Source organism: Terrapene carolina, unplaced genomic scaffold, assembly GCF_002925995.2.
Source record: "Terrapene carolina triunguis isolate 2854851 unplaced genomic scaffold, T_m_triunguis-2.0 Scaffold62, whole genome shotgun sequence".
Classification (NCBI taxonomy): Eukaryota; Metazoa; Chordata; order Testudines; family Emydidae; genus Terrapene; species Terrapene triunguis.
In genome coordinates, this window is record NW_020664413.1 from 57,462,860 (window position 1) to 57,485,485 (window position 22,626).

A 22,626-nucleotide genomic window follows, 5' to 3' on the forward strand; every position below is an offset into this window, starting at 1 on the left:
GAAACACTGGCTAAGAGGTTGAGGTTTTCAAAGAAAAAGCCTGCAACTACCTTGACTGCTTTATCCCAGCCTTCACCATCACGCAAATGCCAGTTTTTTGCTGGTTTGGTCATGAGACCCGACCACCCAATGACTAGGTTTTATCAGCTGCATGACACAACCCCCCTTTCTCAATTTGGTCATTGCCTCTCTATTTCATCAAAGATGGGAGGCTATAACATTGGACAAATGGGTATTGGAGGCCATTACTTCAGGTTATACTATCCAATTTACCTCCACCCTGCCCTTTCAACCCCTTTCCCCATCCCTTTTCAGGGACCCCCTCTCAGAGCAGTTGCTGCACAGGAGATCTCATCACTCCAGAGTCTAGGAGCCATAGAGCCAGTCCCACTTCAATACAGAGGAAAAAGGTTCTATTCAAGATATTTTCTGATACTTAAGAAAAATTAGGGTTGGAGGCCAATAGTAGGTCTCAGGCAATTGAATAAGCATGTCCGACATTTGAAATTCAGAATGGTGTCCCTAGCAGTTATTCCCTCCCTTCAATTTGGCAACGGCTTTGTGACCCTCAACCTCAAAGATGTCTATTTCCATGTAGTTCTTTGTCCTTCTCACAAAAGATTTCTTCATTTCACTTTCAATTGCAATCATTACCTTTACTGGGTACTACACTTTGGCCTGTCATCCGCCCCCATGGTAGTCTCAAAAATCATTGCAGTCATAGCTGCATTCCTCTGTCATCTAGGAATAACTGTCTTCCCTACCTCAATGATTGGCTCCTCAATAGTCGGTCATATCACGAGGTATGGTCAAGCAGTTCAAACAAGTTCAGGAAGGAAGGAAGATAAATCTCGAGAAATCGATCTTGACCCCCTACCCAACAAAATGTCTTTATAGGAGCGCTTCTGGATTCGATAACGGGCAAAGCTCATCTCCTGCTCGACCGGTTCCATGCTTTAAAGACCCTTATACAAAGCGTGTCTGTAGCTCAGCCCTCAAGTTCCAGCAAGGACATGTCTGCAACTGTGGGACACATGGCAGCTTGTGTTTTTGTGACACACAATGCCAGGTTGCATCTTTGACATCTCCAGGTGTGGCTCAGTACTGTTTTTATACCCAACAAGCACAGAGATCTGTATCCAGTCAGGTCCTACAGTCACTCACCTAGTGGATGAATCCATCCAAAATTTATGCAGAAATCCTGTTCAGCTGGAATTCCCCTACACTGGATGCTTACCTTTTTGTGTTGGGGATCCCATTTGGGCCCATGCACAGTCCAAGGCAAATGGTCACAACAGCTCTTTTACATCAACCTGTTGGAATTAAGGGCTGTCAGAAATGCTTGCCTCCACTTTCTTCCCTTACTCAAAATCAAGTCCATTAAGATCATCACAGACAACATAGCATGTGTGTAGTATATCAATCAGCAGGGCAGAACACGTTCCCCCTCGCTCTGCACCAAAGCAATAAAGCTTTGGAGCTGGTGCATAGCCAAGTGGATAGTCATCTTGGCTTCTTACCTCCCATGGATACAAACACCATGGCGGTTACCTGAGTAGACATTTCTCTAAATTACAAACGGGAGTTGGACTCTCGTGTCCTCAACAAAATATTTCTAGCTTGTGGATTTCCAGAGGTCAACCTTTTTGCCATAGCAGCAAACACAAAGTGTAGGAAATTCTGTTCTAGAGGGAGATTCAGTCCCCAATCTCTAGGAGACGCTTTCCTCATTACATGGTGAGATGGGGTATGCTTCCTGGCCCTGCAAGAGCGGAGTTAGGCCAGGTGGGCCAAATCAGCTGATTAGTCTGCAAACAGGGGAGCTTTAGGCTGGAGGTAGCTAATTAATGAAAGGGACAGGTGGGGCTTCTACAATAGACAGGAAATTGGAAGCAGAGGAGGGGGCAGGGAGAAGTCTGCAGTCACTCCCTGGGAGAAGGAAGGAATGTTTGGGGGGCTGCAGAGACAAGTTGCCTGAAGTTACTCCTTGGGAGAAGGGAGTGAAAAGACTGGCAAACCCAGGGGAGTGGTGAAGGCAAGGATTTGTGGAAGTGGCTCAGGGAAAGGCAGCAAGGTGCAGGGAACAGACCTTAGCTGCTGTGTAGAAGGTACCTGAACTGGAACCTGGAGGAGAAGGTGGGCCTGGGGCTCCCCTGCCAGCCACTGTGGGAGTGGCATTGTGAGGCAGTGAAGGAGAAGACTGCCTGAGACTACTGGAGAGCAGGAACCTTCATACACTTTCCCCTCCACCCCCCGGGAAAGGGGAAACCACAATAGTGACTGGAGGGCTGAGTCATGAAGAGGACAGCAGCGGCTCCTGAGAGCGAGAGAGGGGCTGCAGAGGAGAAGCTAATGGGATGTAACCACTGGAAGAAGCATTGGCCTGTCTGAGCTAATCCTCAGAACTGCCAGGACGTGGCACCATCCAGTGGTGAGCAGAGTAACCTGTTACACATGGACAAAGGGTATTTTCTGTGCATATCCTCCAACTCCATTGCTCTTAAATGTCCTTAAGATCAGACAGGACTAAACCAAAGACATTTTGATTGCACCAACTTGGCTAAGACAAGTTTGCTTTCCTTACTTCATCAAACTCACCTCTCGCCATCTGTGGTGGCTCCTGATCAAACCTCGACTGTTGTCTCAGGTTGTGGGTCAGACGCTTTACCCCAGTTTGAACATCCTGCAACTACAAGCTTGGTTCCTTAATGGTTCTCAGGACTAGAGATCACATGTTCATTGGAAGTACAACAGATACTCTTAAATAGCAGAAAGGAATCCACTAGACATATTTATCTTCGGAAATGGAGAATATATAACCTTTGGTGTAACTGGCGCCTTCTTTCTCCCATGCAGTTGTCTCTTTTCTCAGTCTTGGATTACCTTTTGGAATTGAAAAAATTAAGGCCTTTCTGTGAGTTCTGTCAAGGTTCATTTAGCAACAGGAATAGCTTTCCATGTGCCAATAGAAGGTTTCCCGGTATTTGCTCATCCAAGCATCGCAAAATTCCTGAAAGGACTTATTAATCTTTTTCTGCATATTAGAGCCCTTACACTGCTTTAGGATCTCAGCATGGTTCTTAACTGTCTCATGAAACAACTCTTTGAGACATTAGCAGTGTGCTCACTGCTACATCTGTCTATGATGAAGACACCCTTCTTGATGGCAATCACTACTACTTGAAGGATTGGGATGACTCTAATGGCAGACCCCCCTTTACTTTGTTCTCCAAGGAGAAAGTATCCTTACAACCTCATTGAAAGTTCTTACCTAATGTGTCCTCTGAATTTTATGTCAGCCAAGCTAGTCACTTTCTGTTTTTTCTTTTTCCCTAAGCTGCATCAGTCTACACAAAAAGTCTGCTTTTTATATGCTAAACGTTGAGGGCGTTAGCCTTTTACTTGAACAGAAAGACCCCTAGACTCTTTGTTTCTGTAGCAGATAGACCTAAGGGAGTGCCAGTCTGGCAGTCTCCACTCAGAGACTTTCTAAATTGATCTCTGGATGTATTATTGCCTGTTATGGTTTTGCTGAGGTTACACCTCCCCTAAGAGTGACTGCATGCTCTGTTAGATCACAGTCTACATCTGTAGCTCTACTCAAAGATGTTCTGGTTGCTGAAATCTGTAGGGCTGCACCATGCTCCTCAGTGCACGTGTTTTCCGACCACCAGGCCCTAATTCATGCTGCAAGATCAGATGTGGCAATAGACAACGCAGTTCTTTCTTCAGTCATGGACTCGCTTCTGAAACTCCCACCGCCGTAAGGGGTTACTGCTAGGGAGTCACCTAAAGTGGAATACGCGTAAGGACACTACTTGAAGAAGGAGAGGTTACTCACCTTCTGGAGTAACTGGAGTTCTTCAAGATGTGTGTCTCTGTGGGTGCTCCAGTACCAGCCCACGCAGATTCATAGACTTTAAGGCCAGAAGGGACCATTGTGATCATCTGCTCTGGCCTCCTGCACGTTGCAGGCCACAGAACCTCACCCACCCACTCCTGTAATAGACCTCTCACCTCTGGCTGAGTGACTGAAGTCCTCAAATCATGATTTAAAGGTTTCAAGTTACAGAGAATCTACCATTTACACTAGTTTAAACCAGCAAATGACCATGCCCCATGCTGCAGAGGAAGGTAAAAAACCCCTAGGGTCTCTTCCAATTTGACCTGGGGGAAAATTCCTTCCGACCTCAAATGCGGCGGTCAGTTTGACCCTAAGCAAGACCCAACAGCCAGACACCTGGAAAAGAATTCTTTGTAGTAATTCATAGTCCTCCCCATCTAGTGTTCCATCAGTGGCCATTGGGGATATTTGCTACTAGCAGTCACAGATCGGATACATGCCGTTGTAGGCAGTTTCATCATACCATCCTCTCCATAAACTTATCAAGCTCAGTTTTGAATTCAGTTAGGTTTTTTGCCCCCCACTGCTCCCCTTTTAAGGCTGTTCCAGAGCTTTACTCCTCTGATAGTTAGAAATCTTTGTCTAATTTCAATTGTCTAAACTTGTTGATGGCCCGTTTATATCCATATGTTATTGTGTCAATGTTGTCCCTTTACTTAAATAACTCCTCTCCCTCCCTGGTATTTATGCCTCTTATTATTTATAGAGAACAACCATATCTCTCTTCAGCCTTTGTTTGGTTAGACAAGGGGTTCTCAAATTTAATTGCACCATGACCCCTTTCTGACAACAAAAATTACTACATGACCCCAGGAAGGGGGACTGAAGCCTGAGCCCACCCGAGCCCTGCTGCCCTGGGAGGAGGGGGGCCAATTCCAAAGCCTGGTGGGGCCAAAACTGAAGCCCAAGAGCTTCTGCCCCAGGAGGGATGGAGGGTTCTGTAACCTGAGCCCCACCACCCAGGGCTGAAACTCTCGGGCTGTGGCTTTGACCCCATGTGGTGGGACTTGGGCTTTGACCTCGGGCCCCAGCAAGTCTAATGCCAGCTCTGGCGACCCCACTAAAATGGGGTCGTGACCCATTTTGCATCCTGACCCACAGTTTGAGAACCGCTGGGTTAGACTAAATGAGCCAAGCTCTTGAGTCTCCTCTCATAAGGTAGGTTTTCCATTCCTCTGATCATCCTCATAGCCCTTCTCTGCACCTGTTCCAGTTTGAATTAATCTTAAACCTGGGAGACCAGAGTTGCACATAGTATTCCAGAGGAGGTCTCACCAGTGCTTTCCTATCTCTACTAGAAATACCTCACCTGATGCATCCTAAGATTGCATTAGCTTTTTTCATGGCTGCATCGCATTGGTGGTTGATAGTCATCCAGTGATCAATCAGTACACTCTCTTCTCCTCTACTTTGGAGCTGCCTCTGTGGGCTTTGCGGTAGAAAACAAACTGCTGTGGTTCACTTGTGAAGAAGCCCTATATAACCTCAGTACAGGGCCCGAGGATGTGTAGGGCGCATGTTCAGGCAGAACTAGCACTGGTTCCAAAAATCCTTGATCAAAGGCTTAGGGGCACATGCACACCTAAAATGAAGCACCCTCATGGTCATACATTCTCGAAGAACTCCAGTTACTACACAAGATAAGTAACCTCCCCTTCTTTAGAGAGGCAAGTGTCTTCAAGGTGACAAATGAGTCTTTCCTAAATAGTTAGAGAATTGTGCAGATACTCTTCTGACTAAATGTGAGAAATGTCCCCCACACTTAATGTAGGACAAACGAGGACAGTGGTTCATATAAACCCATTTGACTATGTATTTTGCATCAAATTATATCTAATATATTTTAGCTTGTTTGTTGGGATAACTAATTTCCTAGAGACGCCATTTGTGGTCATAATCAGTCTGCAGGATTACCTTGCATTTGAGTAGAGATACCAGGTGATAATGTAAAAAACAAAGAATATGATGTAAATTTTTCTTAAAAAGACTTAGAATAACCATGGTAATGTAAGGCAGAGCTCTTATTTTAATTAGTCTTAATATTGTTATGTTGGCAGGTGTTAATGACTGCCATCAAGTGGGTCTTTGATTTGTAGACAATCACGGACCTTGATAAAGCTGCTGGGTGTGCTAAGCTCTTGCCTTTCAGGCTAAATAGAGTGAGCAATTAAATGCCCCTTTATGTTGTGACAGCTGGAAAAAATGGGAAACCATTGCCCAAGTCAATGTGCTGCATGCAAGGCTGATCAGAAGTTAAACTTTGTGGGCTGAGGGGTTTCCCTGAGACTGGTTGTGACGTTATTGACGCGAACTGTGACCGTATAGACTATTGTTGCAACCAATGTCATATAGTGGCACCAAATCTTGTACACGTGTGGTCAAGTGAGGTGTCTAAGGAGGTTATGATTTGCTGGTTATGATTGTGCTGTCTATATGCATGTATCATTTTTGTGTTTAAAGTTATAAGTATTGGCTCTATACTGTCTGTATTTCAAACTTGTGCTATGCTTCTGGGTGACACCCCAGACAATTTGCCATCAGCCCTGCCTAGCCTGCTTGATGGCCCATTAAGGACCATCAGCTATACAATTGACCAATTGAGAGACGGCAGATACACCTTGTGACTCAGCAAGGCATGCAGGGACATGCCTATGGACTTAACTCTAAGGTTTTTCTATGCCATGTGCTGGGTGGCTTGTGGTTGGAACAAAGAAAGCACAAGCCACATGGCAAAAGGACTATAAAAGGCAGCAGCAGCATCTCAATTTTGTCTTCAATCCTGCTTCTTACTTCTGGAGGAACCTTGCTGCAAACTGAAGCTCTGAACAAAGGACTGAGTGACCCATCCCAGCTGTGAATGTACTGCAGAGACTTGATTTGAACCTGCAGTTTATTTCATGCTACAAGCCTGAACCAAGAACTTTGCCATTACTGTATGTAATTGATTCCGTTTAACCAGTTTTAGCTCTCATCTATATTTCTTTCTTTTATGGATAAACCTTTAGATTTTAGATTCTAAAGGATTGGCAACAGCATGATTTGTGGGTAAGATCTGACTTGTATATTGACCTGGGTCTGGGCCTTGGTCTTTTGGGATCAAGAGAACCTTTTTTCTTTTACTGGGTATTGGTTTTCATAACCATTCGTCCTCATAACGAGTGGCACTGGTGGTGATACTGGGAAACTGGAGTGTCTAAGGGAATTGCTTGGGTGACTTATGGTTAGCCAGTTGGGTGAGACCAAAGTCCTCTCTGTTTGTCTGGTTTGGTGTGCCTTAGAGATGGAGAACCACCAGCCGGGGGCTGTGACTGCCCTGCTCTAAGCGATTTGTCCTGAATTGATACTGTCAGTTGTGTCCTGCCAGAGGTGGTATCATTACACTGCTTGTCACACAGGTGTTAGGGGTTTGATTGGTTGTAGATGTGTAAGAAGCAGAAAGCCAGCAGTCAGTGAGGAAGCAGTTGTGAGGGTGGCCATGAGAGGGCCCATAGGGGCAGAGCTCCTTGGGGCACAGGACTTGCCAAAGAGGCATGCATAGAAATTGTGAGCAAGGAAGTTACCTGATTCTGTTTGTTTCTACTGGGTTTAGAGCAGGGGTGGGCAAACTTTTTAGCCCGAGGGCCACATTGGGGATGCAAAACTGTATGGAGGGCCAGGTAGGGAAGGCTGTGTCTCCCAGACAGCCTGGCCCCTGCCTCCTATCCGACCCCTCTGACTTCTCACCCCCTGACTGCTCCCCTCAGAACCTCTGACCCACCCAACCCGCTGCTCCTTGTCCCCTAACCACCCCCTCCTGGGACCCCACCCCCATCCATCCCCCCCTGCTCCCCATCCCCCGGGATCCCCTGCCTCTTATCCAACCCCCTGGCCCCGGCCCCTATCCATACCCTCACCCCCTGACAGGCCCCCCAGGACTCCCACTCTTATTCAACCCCCAACCCTCCTTTCCCCGTCCCCTGACCGCCCCCGCCCCCAGAACCTCCGCCCCATCCAACCGTCCCCTGCTCCCCGTCCCCCGGGAGCCCCTGCCCCTTATCCAACCCCCTGACCCCAGCCCCCTTACCATGCCACTCAGAGCAGCGTGTCTGGTCGCTGCGCCGCTCGGCTGGAGCCAGACACACTGCTGCTCTGCCCTGCAGGAGCGTGCTGTCCCGCCGCCCAGAGCGCTGCCCGCGCGGGGGAGGGAGAACAGCAGGGTTGGGGCCGGGGGCTAGCCTGCCCGGCCGGGAGATCAAGGGCCAGGCAGCATGGTCCCATGGGCCGTAGTTTGCCCACCTCTGGTTTAGGGAGACAGGATTTTGTATACATTCTTTGTAAATAAAAAGGATTGTCCCAAATAAATATCTGACTCATATCATACATTTTTCCTCTTAATAGAAACAACATAGCAGGACTCCAAATATTGGCTAGCCATATGGGCCAAAAGGGGCAGCAATATAAAGCTACAGTATGATGTGCACTAAATGGTTCATCCTTAGTAGTAGTACATTTTTTTTTTTTTGGTGTTTAGTCTACAGTATCATGCCAACTACTAAAAACTGCTCCCAACATATAGATTCTTGCTTTAATTTATATAATAAGATGAAATTCTCTCTGTATGTGTTCCCTGCTTTATGGGTAATGCAGATTCATTCTATATACTTATTTTATCATTCTCTCCTCCGTCTGATCATTTCCCATTGAATCTCCTTTGAGGATTGAATCACTTTAGACTCTACACAGTGTCTTATTAACTTCAGTTAATAAATACTATCATACTCCCCTTAAAAGCTCTTACATTAGTGAGCCTTATGGACGAGGCTTGTAGTTTTCTTCTCAAAGTCATGTGTGAAGTTGTGTAATAAAGAATAAATCTGTGGAAAATATACAGTCTGAGAACTCCATTTATCCAACTGTCTTTTACCTCTTCTACTTCAAGAGAATTAAGCAAGCAAGTAAACTAATGACACATCAGTGGAGAAAGGGACGGTAGTTCTGGCTGCTGTGTAGGGGCAATTATCTGGTGCGTGTTTTAAAAAAATTTGTGATTCTGAAGTACATGGGAAATTCTCACCAATTTTAGTTATGAGGGGTATAGCCCTTTTCATAATAGCAAATACTTCCATTGTTCATATTCTCAAAATGTGGGAAGTGCATGTGCTCCCTGGATCTTCTGAATGCCTACTTTCATATTACAAAATTCTAATGACCTTCAAAGATATGCTGTGTCATATTGGAGTTCCACCAGCACAAAGCTATTCCTCTCTTAGAGCCTTTATAGTCTGTCCCCTACTTCCTGTCTATTAAATATAGTGTTTCATGTTTGTTTATTGATCTGGAAGTTGTTAGAAAGCCTTATTGCATGCATAGCCCCCCTTTCTTTGATTTTTATCATTTATGCAACCTTTTCTGCAGTTTTTGCAAGATGAAATTAAAATAGTGCCATATTTGTTCCTATAGCACTGTGGGTCGGGACCCCAAAGTGGGCCACCACCCTGTTTTAATGGGGTCACCAGAGCTGGTGTTAGACTTGCTGGGGCCCAGGGCTGAAGCCGAAGCCTGACCCCCACCGCCTGGGGCTGAAGCCTAGGGCAGTGGGCCTCTGGGGTCAGCCCCCTGCCCAGGGTCATGTAGTAATTTTTGTTGTCAGAACGGGGTCGTGTGCAATGAAGTTTGAGAACCTCTGCCATAGCAAATGAAAATATTGTCATGATGGACTGCAAGGTGGTACTATTTTATTTTGCACAAAGTCAGAAAAGCATTGGTGTTGATTGGACATCTAAAATAGTGAATGACAGTGAAAATGAGATCAGAGTCTAAAATAGGGAAAGAACAAGTCAAAAATTACTTAGACAAGTTAGATGTTTTCAAATCACTGGGGCTTGATGAAATGCATCCTAGAATACTCAAGGAGCTGACTGAGTAGATATCTGAGCCATTAGCAATTAACTTTGAAAAGTCATGGAAGACGGGAGACATTCCAGAAGACTGGAAAAGGGCAAATATAGTGCCCAGCTATAAAAAGAGAAATAAGGACATCCCAGGGAATTACAGACCAGTCAGCTTAACTTCTGTACCCAGAAAGATAATGGAGCAAATAATTCAGCATTCAGTTTGCAAACACCTATAAGATAATAAGATGATAAATAACAGTCAGCATGTATTTGTCAAGAACAAATCATGTCAAACCAACCTGATAGCTTTCTTTGACAAGGTAACAAGCCTTGTGGATAGGAGGGAAGAGATAGACGTGGTATATCTTGACTTTAGTGTAAGGCTTTTGATACTGTCTCGCATGACCTTCTCATAAACAAACTAGGGAAATACAACCTAGATGGAGCTACTATAAGGTGGGTGCATAACTGGTTGGACAGTCATTCCCAGAGAGTAGTTATCAGTGGCTCATAGTCATGCTGGAAGGGCATAATGAGTGGGGTCCCACAGGGATCAGTTCTGGGTCCGATTCTGTTCAATATCTTCATCAGTAATTTAGATAATGGCATACAGAGTACACTTATAAAGTTTGCAGACGATACCAAGCTGGGAGGGGTTGCAAGTGCTTTGGAAGATAGGATTAAAATTCAAAATGATCTGGACAAACTGGAGAAATGGTCTAAAGTAAATAGGATGATATTCAGTAAGGATAAATGCAAAGTACTCCACTTCGGAAGGAACAATCAGTTGCACACATATGAAATGTGAAATGACTGCCTAGGAAGGAGTACTGCGGAAAGGGATCTGGGGTCATAGTGAATCACAAGCTAAATATGAATCAACAGTGTAACACTGTTGCAAGAAAAGCAAACATAATTCTGGGATGTATTAGCAGGAGTATTGTAAGCAAGACACGAGAAGTAATTCTTCCGCTCTACTCTGCACTGATTAGGAGTATTGTGTCCAGTTCTGGGCGCCACATTTCAGGAAAGATTGGAGAAAGTCCAGAGAAGAGCAACAAAAATGATAAAAGGTCTAGAAAACATGACCTATGAGGGAAGATTGAAAAAATTGGGTTTGTTTAGTCTGGAGAAGAGGAGACTGAGAGGAGACATGATGATAATTTTCAAGTACATAAAAGGTTTTTACAAGGAGGAGGGAGAAAATTGTTCTTCTTAACCTCTCTGAGGATAGGACAAGAAGCAATGGGCTTAAATTGCAGCAAGGGCAGTTTAGGTTGGACATTAGGAAAAACTTCCTAACTGTCAGAGTGGTTAAGCGCTATAAGAAATTGCCTAGGGAGGTTGTGGAATCTCCATCATTGGGGATTTTTAAGAGCAGGTTGGACAAACACCTGTCAGGGATGGTCTAGATAATACTTAGTCCTGCCTTGAGTGCAGGGGACTGGACTAGATGACCTCTTGAGGTCCCTTCCATTTCTATGATTCTATACTTCAGAAGCTGTGATTCTTATATTTTTGCAGGACACACGAATTCTGGTTTCATGCAACAGGACATTAATTGATACCACAGTTCACATAGTGGTCCTTCTCCATACTACAAAAGTATTTTCAAATTTAACATGTCTAATGCATCTTATTGTCTCATTGTTTGTGCTTATACATTTTAAATGGGTGGGAGTTAAGGTACAGAAAGTCACAATGAGTCATAAGAATTAGATACTATAGAAACAGTATTCTATAACAATAGTTACCTGAATGTGTAAAATATACAATTTAAATACATTTGTACATGCAAACAAATACATTTATCACCTACCCATGTATTATAAAGAAAAAGGCTGAACATTTATCTAGAGGGAGCTTGATTGCAACTGATCCACTTCAAGCTCTCAGTTTCTTTCTCTGTTCTAAAAACTAAGCTATTTTTTCTGAATTGGTAGAAGATGGAAGCCAGAATGAACAGAGAGAAAGAAGTATGACAGAAGGAATCATTTTGGTTTTATGAGATTAAAATAATATAATGACTGTTGAAATAAAGATTTAAGAGCAGTATCAGTGAGTAATTTTCCTTAAAATTAAATTTTTTCCATAATAAACCCCTAATACAGTTTCTTGCCCATTTTCAAATTGCATGGTGTAGAAATTTGGCAGTAAAGTTGGTGGCTTGGTTGCTGTTATTAAGATCAAATAACAGATTTCTCTTTTAAAAAAACCAAAACCATATTGTAAATGTTAAGCCATTTTAAGTGTGGAGCAGCGAACACATGACTGTGACTCAGTTTTCAGGATGAAAACACTATTCTTTCTTTTTGATCTTGTAGGATAAAGATACTGTAGTTTGTTTCTGCAGTGTATTTGTGACCTATTCACAAATAAACATTGGTGCCATCTCTAACTTCTCTCATGTATCATTTTTTGATTGTAGGCGAATCCTGAGTAGTGTTGAAAAGAGCAGACAAAAGTATAAACCTGCTTCCCTCACAGTGGAATTCATCCCTTTCTTTTACCGTAAGTACTATTGGCAGTGTGTGTGTTACTGATCACCTTTCAAGGAACAAACTTCTTGGTGCCATAGTTCTAGTCCCACTGTAAACATTTGATAAGTGCCAAAAGCTGCCTGCTTCCTTTCCAAGGTGAGGACTTATTGAAGTTTGCCCTGTCTCTTTTTGTACCTAAGAATTTGGCTTTGTTTGGAGTGCCATCATCATGCCATCCTCATCCGTGGTATTGTGGACTTTCTCAGTCTGGATCTTTCAAGCATTTTCATGGTGCAGCATACCATATTTTAACGAAGAGATGGTCTCATGACTCACCTACTGTATCCTATACTGTTGCACATGCAACCTGCCTTTCCATGTGTGTTCACATAACATTGCTGTGGCAACAGCAGAAGTTATGGCATGGAAAAGTAATATTAGGAGAGTATTTATATATTTTCAGTTGCCTCTTATGTGTTTTAGCCACTGGAAACAAGAAAAGCCAGAACCACGTAACCATCAAATGCTCCTTGGACCATAGTTTGGTAACGTCTGTGCTAAGCTATGTTTCTTCTGGTCAACTGTGTAATTTAGATTTCAAACGTTCTTAGCGTTACAAATGGCTTCAGGAGAAATCAAAAGGGGAGGGCCTCAAGAGGCATGTACTGTATTTTGATACACCATTACATAGACAACTGTGTCTAGGACATACAGTAATTGTAGGACACTCTACCAAGTTTTGTCCTGTTCTCTAAAGGTAGGAAGAACTATGCAAAGGAGCTTTGTGGATGAAGGGCAACAGAATATCCCGAACTCAATGCTCTGAATTGTTAAATGCCCTCAGCTGCATGTGGCCAAAGCATTTGTTGATATCGCATAACTGCCAATAATTGCCTTCTCTGTTAGTTTATATCTACTGATAGATGAAACCTCCAATGTTCTGCTCTTGTCGGAGATACTTTTTTTAGCCATCTCTTAGGCTTTGTCTACACTAGAAAGGGTTTGCATGGCACAACTATGCCAGCAAGTGCAGGTGCAGCTTGTACCAGAAAAAATAGTTATTTTGCTGGTATAGTTTATATCAGTTCCCCAAACAAAATAAGCTGTACTGGCAAAAGGACACTTCTGCTGGTACATCTGTGTCTACATTAGCACTTTTGCTGACATAGGTTGTTGGTTAGGGAGGGTGTTTTTTCCCCCCCTCTCCACACTTCTAACTGACATAGCTATGCTAACAAAACTTTTAAGTGTAGACCAACTGTCTTCTGCCTTCTAAAACCGTTTTTCTCAGATTTTGTTCAGATAGTTCTTCATATTAATAATTTACAGCAATAAGGTTTTTCTTTTTATGCATAAACAAGAAAATGATGCAGTAACTCCTCACTTAACGTTGTAGTTATGTTCCTGAAAAATGCGACTTTAAGTGAAACGATGTTAAGCGAATCCAATTTCCCCATAAGAACTAATGTAAATAGGGGAGGTTAGGTTCCAGGGCAGCTTCCCCTACTCTGCAAGCACCAGGGGCGGGGGCCTCAACCCTCAGCCTGCCCACTCCACCCCTTCCCCCAAACCCCCCCCCCTGACCCCCCTCTTCCCCCCCCCCCCCCCCCACCTCCTCCTCCTTTACTTCCCACGCTGCGTCCTGGCTCCTCCCCCCTCACTCCCCTCCCTTCTAAATGCCGCAAGCCAGCTGATTGCCGCATTTGAGAGGCAGGAGAGGGAGGGGGGAGGCGCGCCGAGTCCTCGCTCCTCCCCCTCCCTCCTGCCAGGGACAATCAGCTGGCTTGCCGTGTTTGGGAGACAGGGGAGGGAAGGGGAGCCTGCGCGCCGAGTCCTCGCTTCTCCCCCCTCCCTCCTGCCTCCAAAACGCCACAAGCCAGCTGATTGCAGCGGGGAGGAGGGGAAAGGTGCTGATCCGCGGGGTCTGCCGGCGGGCGGGAGGCACTGGGGGGGAGGGGGCATAGGGAGGCTGCCAGCTGTGGAGAAAGCAGGCAGCCAAACAACGTAAGAGTGGAGCATTGCACAACTTTAAATGAGTATGTTTCCCTAATTGATCAGCAATGTAACAACGAAACAACGTTAAGCGGGTCGACTTTAAGTGAGGTGTTACTGTATGCTGTACATGAAAGTTTAAAAAAAGAAAAAAAAAAGCTGCATATGCAGTGGATGTAATCTCCCTGTTTTAGGCCCAGATTCAGGAAAGCCTCTTTATTCAGGACAGTGGAGATTGAATTGAATCCAGTGGAGCTTAAGTGCATACCTAAGTGCTGTCCTGATTTGGTGCCTTAATGAGTGCTCCCTTACATTTCTTTCTGATAATAATAAAATCAATAAATCCTTGTGAACAAATCTCCGCTGTTGCCCAGTTCATTTATCCACCCATCAAACTTCCTTGAATAGTTGAAGACAAGTTTTGTGTTTCTTCATTCCTCATAAGAAGGAATTGATGGTAGAGGCAGTTACTGCCTATTATGCCTCCCCAGCGGGTAAGAGGAACAACTCGCATATGAGTCATATTCTAAGGTTGAGGTGTTTCAGCTTAATCATGGGCACAAACCATGTATTGAAGAGTGTGGATCTGGTATAAATGCTACCTTCTGTAAACAATGATTGCAGGTAATTCTTTTTTTTTCTTTCTTTCTTTGTATGTATGGCAAAATGCACTAGTATGTAAGAGCAAAAGAGAGTGCTTAGAATGAACTGGGAGAAATAAAAATAGCTACCAACAGTTCATCAGGTTGGAGTACTTCTCCATACACTGTTAAAGTGGGCTGATGGTTTTAGTATATGCTTGGCATTAATGTTAAGCTATTTCCTCTTACATAGATGTTGTTTTTTGTTTTAGCCTGCATTGAATTATTCTAGTATTTTTCATTTGTTTTTTGTTTGACTATTCAGGCACTTTAAAAGTGACATTTTAACTGCTGGAGTGTGACATTATTGGAAGTTTCTCACAGGGCTAATTCCAAACAAAATAATCCTTTGTGGTTTTGGTTGTAGCTACTCTGTGTGTCTAAGGTTATTGCTATAGCAACAACTTCCAGGTTAACATTTACTGCTCAGAAAAATTCCTAAGGCTATTTGTAAGTGGTTTATGTCAAGTTATGGTATGAACAAAGATGCAGGACAATGGGCCTGTGCATACCGCTATTGCAATCAATAGTTTTCCCAGTGACTTTTTAACCGGAGCAAGATCAGGCAGTTTGGGACTGATCCAGCTGTACTGAGCCTTTCCATATTGGATTTTTTTAAGCTTGTTTATAAGTGGTACTTCACTTTCTTTTGAGGAGAGAGATTAAAAGATATGAGTCTCCTTATTTTGGGATACACAAATGACTTTTTCCTCTTATTTCAATAGAATGCTTTCAAGAAAGTGAACATCTCAAGGAGAGCCTGAAGTGTTGCCTGCTACATCTCTTTGGAGCCATTGTGGCTGGTGGACAGGTGAGGAGAATATTGAAAAATATTATAAAGTAATCTCAGCTATTACAATGTGTAGGGTTCATCTTCTGTTCCTCATGTAAATTTTATGGTTTATGGAATATCGGGTATCTATCAAAAGACAAGTGTGTATTGCAGAACAGACTGTATCAACAGTTGACTGTGGATTAGTTGGTTGTGTGTGTTACCGGGATTGGGACTCCATTGTGCTTAGTGCTATGTAAGACTATTAAGAGACAGTTCCTGCCCCAAAGAGTAGTCGGGAATTGTAATAACTGTGTATGCACGTGTGTATATGTGTTCTCCTTCCATTGACATAGCTATCACGGAGGTGAATTAACCACACCAGCGGGAGAAACTCTCCTGTTGGCGTAGTAGCATCTTCACTGAAGCGCTACAGCTGCACCGGTGCAGTGGTGCTGACACAGCATTTTAAGTGTAGACCTGCCCTAAAACTATATATGTTCTTCTCTGCTGGCACAATGAGCATAGCGTACTAAATTAAAGGAGTGTTTGTGTCTGCTCGGTGCCAAGAAATTTAGAAAGGAGTACAAGAATAGACTGGAATTGCAGTGTACTTACAGGAAATCATTTGGTCTGGCATTGCTGAGGAAGGAATTTGAAGTATACCTGTGCAGCATAAATGGCACAGAATATATGGGTGGGGAAGGGAAAGGGAAATGAGATCAGATGAAGAGTGCGATTAATCACTGATTTGAATTTGATTTGAACATCAGTCTCCTGTTCAGAATTTCTCAGATATAGCTTAAAAAAAATATTGCTGTCTGAGCACGTGATACTATAATGTGTCATGCCCATTCTGTCAAGTCATGTGATATGTCAGTGTTCAAAAGCAGCCTGTTAGCCAGGACTTGGCATGAGTGAGCACCGTTTTAATCTTTTTTTTAATAACTGATAGGAGGGAAGTATGGGAATTTCTTTTTTTTCTGTGCAAGTCTAGTCCAGTACAATCTGACTGCAAATTGTAAGAAGACACATGTCGAGGCAGAATAAGGCACTTCGGTGCTTATCCAGTTTATCTTGTAAAAGGTTGACAGAGAGCACTGTGTCTTTAGACTAGTAATCCAACCTCAAAAAAAGAAAATCAATTCTCCATGAGCAAAGAGAATTTACATGGCCCTCGGTGACCACTGTAATACAGTATGTACTCCAATCACAGATAAAGATTGCTCTGGGTAATACAGGAAGGTTAGTGTTCTTAAGATGTTTATCATTAGTTAATTCTATTTTAGGTTGAAATTCTGAACTAATTGAGAAATTTGGGGATATGTGAAAACAGGGGTCTGTATGAAAGTTTGAACTTAAACTCTAAATTCTGCTAAGGCAAAAGATGTATTACACAATAGAATATGTATATTATCAGTATCACTTTGAATAATTCAAATGCACACTAAAATTAAAAGCCTGCAACCAAAATAAGTATCCCTTTCATGTTGAAGTCAATGTATATTAGACATATAGCTAAAGAATATTAATTTAAAAACAGGAATTAAAAAAAAACCAAAAATCTTAATCTCCCCTCACACCAAACCCTGCTATTACAACTTTAAGGTTACAGACTTAAACACAAAAAAGTTAAGATATGCAAAAACTGAGGTTTAGAGATTGCGTACATTTATGTATAAAATGAGTGGGTTAATATTACTAGAAAAATATTTTTTGCATTTATTTCAGAATATTTTTATAAAAATATGTAACCCTAACGTGTCATTAACAGGCTTTTTTTCGTCTCTACATACATTATGTATTCACGATATATAGTGCCAAATTCTGCTTTTCACCTGTAAATATACCCTTTGAAGCCATTAGGCCTAATTGAGTGGAATGCCCAGAATTTGGCCCAAAATCTATATTGATCAACACAACCATAGTTGACTGAGGAGATAAATTAACAATGCTCTTATTGGTACTATATTTATTAGAGTTCATATATCTTGCATGATTCAAATTGAAACTTGTTGATTTTAAGTATTTGGAAGAGGCTTGATACCCTCAGATTAAAGTACAGTTGTTTTTATTGTGCATTTCAGAGAAATGCTCTTCAAGCCATATCTCCTGCCACCATGGAAGTCTTGATGCGTGTTTTGGCAGACTGTGACACCTGGGATGATAGGGATCCTGAGGAAGTGAGCAGGAAAGCAGAGCTGACTCTTAAGTGCCTGACAGAAGTAGTGCATATCCTTCTCACCAGTAGTTCAGACCAGCGGCAAGTGGAGACCAGTACCATACTGGAGAACTACTTCAAGTTGCTTAATTCAGACCATTCAGCGTTGCCTAACTCCAGGAGATCTAGGCAGTGGGAGAATAGGTTCATTGCACTACAGATCCAAATGCTGAGTGAGTGATACATCCAGACAATTCCTCTAAATGTGTTTTGTTAAAATTTTCATAATTTTTTTTAATGAAGTGATTTAAGCAAGTATAATTATTCAAGTGTGTTTTCACTGTTATTTAGGTAAGAAATTGAATATTTTCTTCTTGTTGGAATTCATTCAAATATGTGCCAATTTGCTTTTAATTAAAAAAATATTAATCACATGTACTGGTTACTTTTTGGCTTAAGGATGTCAGCCTACAAACAGTTTAGGGGCAATGAAAAAAGATTAGAAGATCTAGTACCTGTTTTGGACTTCCATTTAAAAGTTATCATTTGGCAACAGCTTCCACACAACAGTATCTGAGAGATTGCAGCTAACCCCTATACGATAAAAAGGGAATACCTGGAATATTTGAGCTATTCCAATGTGGTAGATATTTGCAATTTTTAGTTGTGTAATTGGAATTATTGCATAGAACCATAGAAATGTAGGACTGGAAGGGACCTTAATAGGTGTCAAAGTCAGACTCAGGACTCACAATTTGTCAGACCACTGTGTTTATTAGCAAAAGCGCTCTGCTAATACACCCAGATGATGTGAGTGCCATGCAAGGCCCAAACTACCTTATTTATACAGATAAAAAGGACGTGAACCTAACAAGATGACAAAGGGAGCAGAACTGATAAGTTTACCTGGGGCTAGACACACACATCTTATTTCCTTATTAACTCTTACCGATCTCCTGTTAGTGTCCCACCATCAGCTTAAGTGGACCCATTGTTCAATACCTTAATGTTTCTCTTCCTGTCAACTTTATCTCAACATTCCTTATTCCTGCTTAAAGGAACATACAGCATTTCTTTAATCCATTCTACTTTTACAATATAATTCATTCTACTTTCTTCACATAGGTTATCTAGTCCAGTCCCTTGCACTGAGGCAGGACTAAGTTTTATCTAGACAATCCCTGACAAGTTCTTGTCTAACTTGTTTTTAAAAACCTCCAGTTATGGAGATTCCACAGCCTCCCTAGGTTACATACCTTAGATGAGACAATAGCCTTAAACCATAGGATATAATTCATTGGTTAACATTTATTTATTATTTGTATTTTTTAAAGTTGATGTAGAGAATGGGGAGATGTAAATAAGGCATTTCTTGCCCACCAATACTTTCATTTTCTCAACATTTTGATATCAGTATGGATGATACTGACTGTTGGCAAACAAAATAAGACTGCTTCAGAATGTTGAGGAATAACTGGTTGATGAGGAAGCAAATATTTATACATGTTTTAAATAAGAAGGCATGCTTCTTATATACGTGAAAATGACAGTGATTTTAAACAGAGCCTCAGAACAATTGACTATATTCCGTAGCTGAAGTTTCCTCCAGATACAGTAGATTACATGTTGGTTTCTGCTGCTTCAGAATGTTTTGCTCAAGGCCTAGTATTTTATGCTGGAATTCACTTCAGTGTTTATCAAAGCATTCATAATTTTTTAACTATGGTTCTCAGTGCATAAAATTTTTCCATGGAGCCTTCTATGTAGTGTTTCTAAATTTGTCAGCAGTATAATGTTAAAAAAAATGCTTAAGGATTAGTGTAACTATTTATTTTTGTGATTTTTATTTTTATTTTGATAGACACCATCACAGCCATGTTAGACTGCACTGATAGGCCTGTTCTGCAGGCCATTTTCCTTAATAGTAACTGCTTTGAGCATCTCATCCGACTGCTGCAGAACTGCAAGGTACATTCCATTATTATTAACTTCTTATTTCTGATCTCAACAAAATGTTGGGCTTCTTGTAAGAGTTCAGTTGTGTAAATCATCTTTGTATCTTGGCTCTAAATTAAATATAATCCTTTTGAGTATCAAGTATTGGACTTGTACCACTGACCTGGTGAATGTTTCAGAAGCTATAAATATGTGTAATTTATGAAGTAGAAGTACATCTTGTCTTCCAAATATATTAACCATGCTTGTATTGATAAGACATTGAGTAGTGAATGCTCACAATTTCTCTGAGAAATGCTTGTATATACTCTAATCTGTCTCTAAATTTTGTTTAGCTTGGTGTCAGAATCAATCTTTCCTACTATGAGAAGTCACTTATAACTGTTAGCAGATGGTGGATTGATTTCTAATGTCAGGGATGCATTTCTCCATTTCATAGAATCATAGAAGATTAGGGTTGGAAGAGACCTCAGGAGGTCATCTAGTCCAACTCCCTTCTCAAAGCAGGACCCAATCCCCAACTAAATCATCCTAGCCAGGGCTTAGTCAAGTCGGGCCATAAAAACCTCCAAGGATGGAGATTCCACAACCTCCCTAGATAACCCATTCCAGTGCTTCACCATCCTCCTAGTGAAATAGTGTTTCCTAATATCCAACCTATACCTCCCCCACTGCAACTTGAGACCATTGCTCCTTGTTTTGTCATCAGCTGCCACTGAGAACAGCCTAGCTCCATCCTCTCTGGAACCCCCCTTCAGGTAGTTGAAGGCTGCTATCAAATCACCCCCACTCTTCTCTTCTGCAGACTAAATAAGCCTACTTCCCTCAGCCTCTCCTCATAAGTCATGTGCCCTAGCCCCCTAATCATTTTTGTTGCCCTCCACTGGAGACTCTCCAATTTGTCCACATCCTTTTTGTAGTGGGGGGCCCAAAACTGGACTCAATACTCCAGGTGTGGCCTCTCCAGTGCCAAATAGAGGGGAATAATCACTTCCCCCAATCTGCTGGCAATGCTCCTACTAATGCAGCCCAATATGCCTTTAGCGTTCTTGGCAACAAGGGCACACTGTTGACTCATATCCAGCTTCTCATCCACTGTAATCCCCAGGTCCTTTTCTGCAGAACTGCTGCTTAGCCAGTCGGTCCCCAGCCTGTAGCAGTGCGTGCGATTCTTCCATCTTAAGTGCAGGACTCTTCACTTGTCCTTGTTGAACCTCATCAGATTTCTTTTGGCCCAGTCCTCCAATTTGTCTAGGTCACTCTGGACCCTATCCCTACCCTCCAGCATATCTTCCTCTCCCCCCCCCAGCTTAGTGTCGTCCGTGAACTTGCTGAGGGTGCAATCCATCCCATCATCCAGATCATTATTGAAGATGTTGAACAAAACCGCCCCCAGGACCAACCTCTGGGGCACTCCGCTTGATACCGGCTGCCAACTAGACATCAAGCCATTGATAATTAACCGTTGTGCCCAACGATCTAGCCAGTTTTCTTTAAAAAAAAAAAAAAATCACTGGTGTTCAGTTGCAAGGGTTTCAGAATACTTGGTCTGAATTCCTGCATAGCTGAGATTAGGAATGAGCTTAATTTGTTACAAAATGCTCTTCTTGGATGCCTATTCTTTTTAGAAGGGACATAGTATTCATATTTCCTACTTTCTCTGATTCCATATTAATCCCAGATGACCACTGATTGTAAGCCAGCGCCTTTCACTGAAGTTGTTATGCTTTTATAAGATGAAATTTTTCCCAAATAAAAAACTACATATGAATACTGCGTAACCTGGAGTTTCATATTTCATTTCTGTTTTGTTTTCATAATGCAAACTGTTGACGTGGCTGTATTGAACACTTCTAGATAATTTAATGCTAGCTACAATGTGTGAATTATTGTACAGTATTCCATTTAGTTAGAAAATATTTGAATGCAACAGTACTTTAAAATGCCCACATGTAAATTTTGATCTAGTCTTTCTTACATTGATTTAAGTCAGGGACAAAATTGGGAACCATATCGAGTGTGTTGTATAGTGTTTGTTTGTGCTTTTAAGTTCTTTTAAAAGTACATTATTTGGCCTTACCAAGGTTTTTTTGCACTTCCTTTTGGGAATCTGTACCTGTTTCTGTACTGATCTTACACTTTTTGCAATGCTGCTATAAAAGAGAGATTTATGTTTTTCTATCCCGATTCTTACATTATCATACGATGTTATTATTTAGCTGGTTCATGGGCACTCTAGGCCTGCTCCTACTCCCACTGATGTCAATGGCAAAACTCTCATTGACTTCAAGGCCAGCAGTATTATGACCTGTGTTTTAACCATTCTTCTCTTCTTGAGTTTCACTCTACCCTTTTGTCATCAGAACTCTTCACCGAGTCAGACTTCTGTATTGTATATTGGCTTGTATATTACTACTATTATTACACAGAGGGGTTCTTTGGTGTTGTCAAATTTGTGCAAGTGTTTTGCTTTTTTACACTCTAAATGACCCCAAGGACAAGGTCATGTGTTTTCCACGTATAGTACAACGCTCTACAAAGATGAAGTCAGTTGTGAGGCTAGTACACTTCTTTTGTCAAATGCCTCCACTAACCAGGTAGAATCTTGCTAAAAATATTTTTTCCTCATTCTTGAAAATCTGCCACACTTCTAGGTTTGCTAGTGACACCCCCAATGTATAACACCACAGATAACAGAAGAGTCAGCGGTTGTTCTTGACACAATAGAATGTGTTGTGTGTCTATGAACCTGGAGACTAGGAGACTTGCAGAGAGGGGAGGGAGTAAAAAAAGAAATCAAAACTGATTTCTGTTGTGAATACTCCCAGGAGCCACATAATAGAGGCA

The 22,626-nt window shown here is 42.1% G+C and overlaps 1 protein-coding gene across 1 annotated transcript in view; it reads left to right on the forward strand.

The window, feature by feature from the left end:
* Nucleotides 1-22,626, forward strand: part of NBEAL1 (neurobeachin like 1) — a 145,922-nt gene that overhangs the window by 36,584 nt on the left and 86,712 nt on the right. The window contains exons 7-10 of the mRNA XM_024206509.2: nt 12,206-12,288; nt 15,616-15,701; nt 17,750-18,056; nt 19,685-19,791. Of these exons, the coding sequence (XP_024062277.1) occupies nt 12,206-12,288; nt 15,616-15,701; nt 17,750-18,056; nt 19,685-19,791 (583 nt within the window). The remainder of the gene's footprint in view (nt 1-12,205; nt 12,289-15,615; nt 15,702-17,749; nt 18,057-19,684; nt 19,792-22,626) is intronic.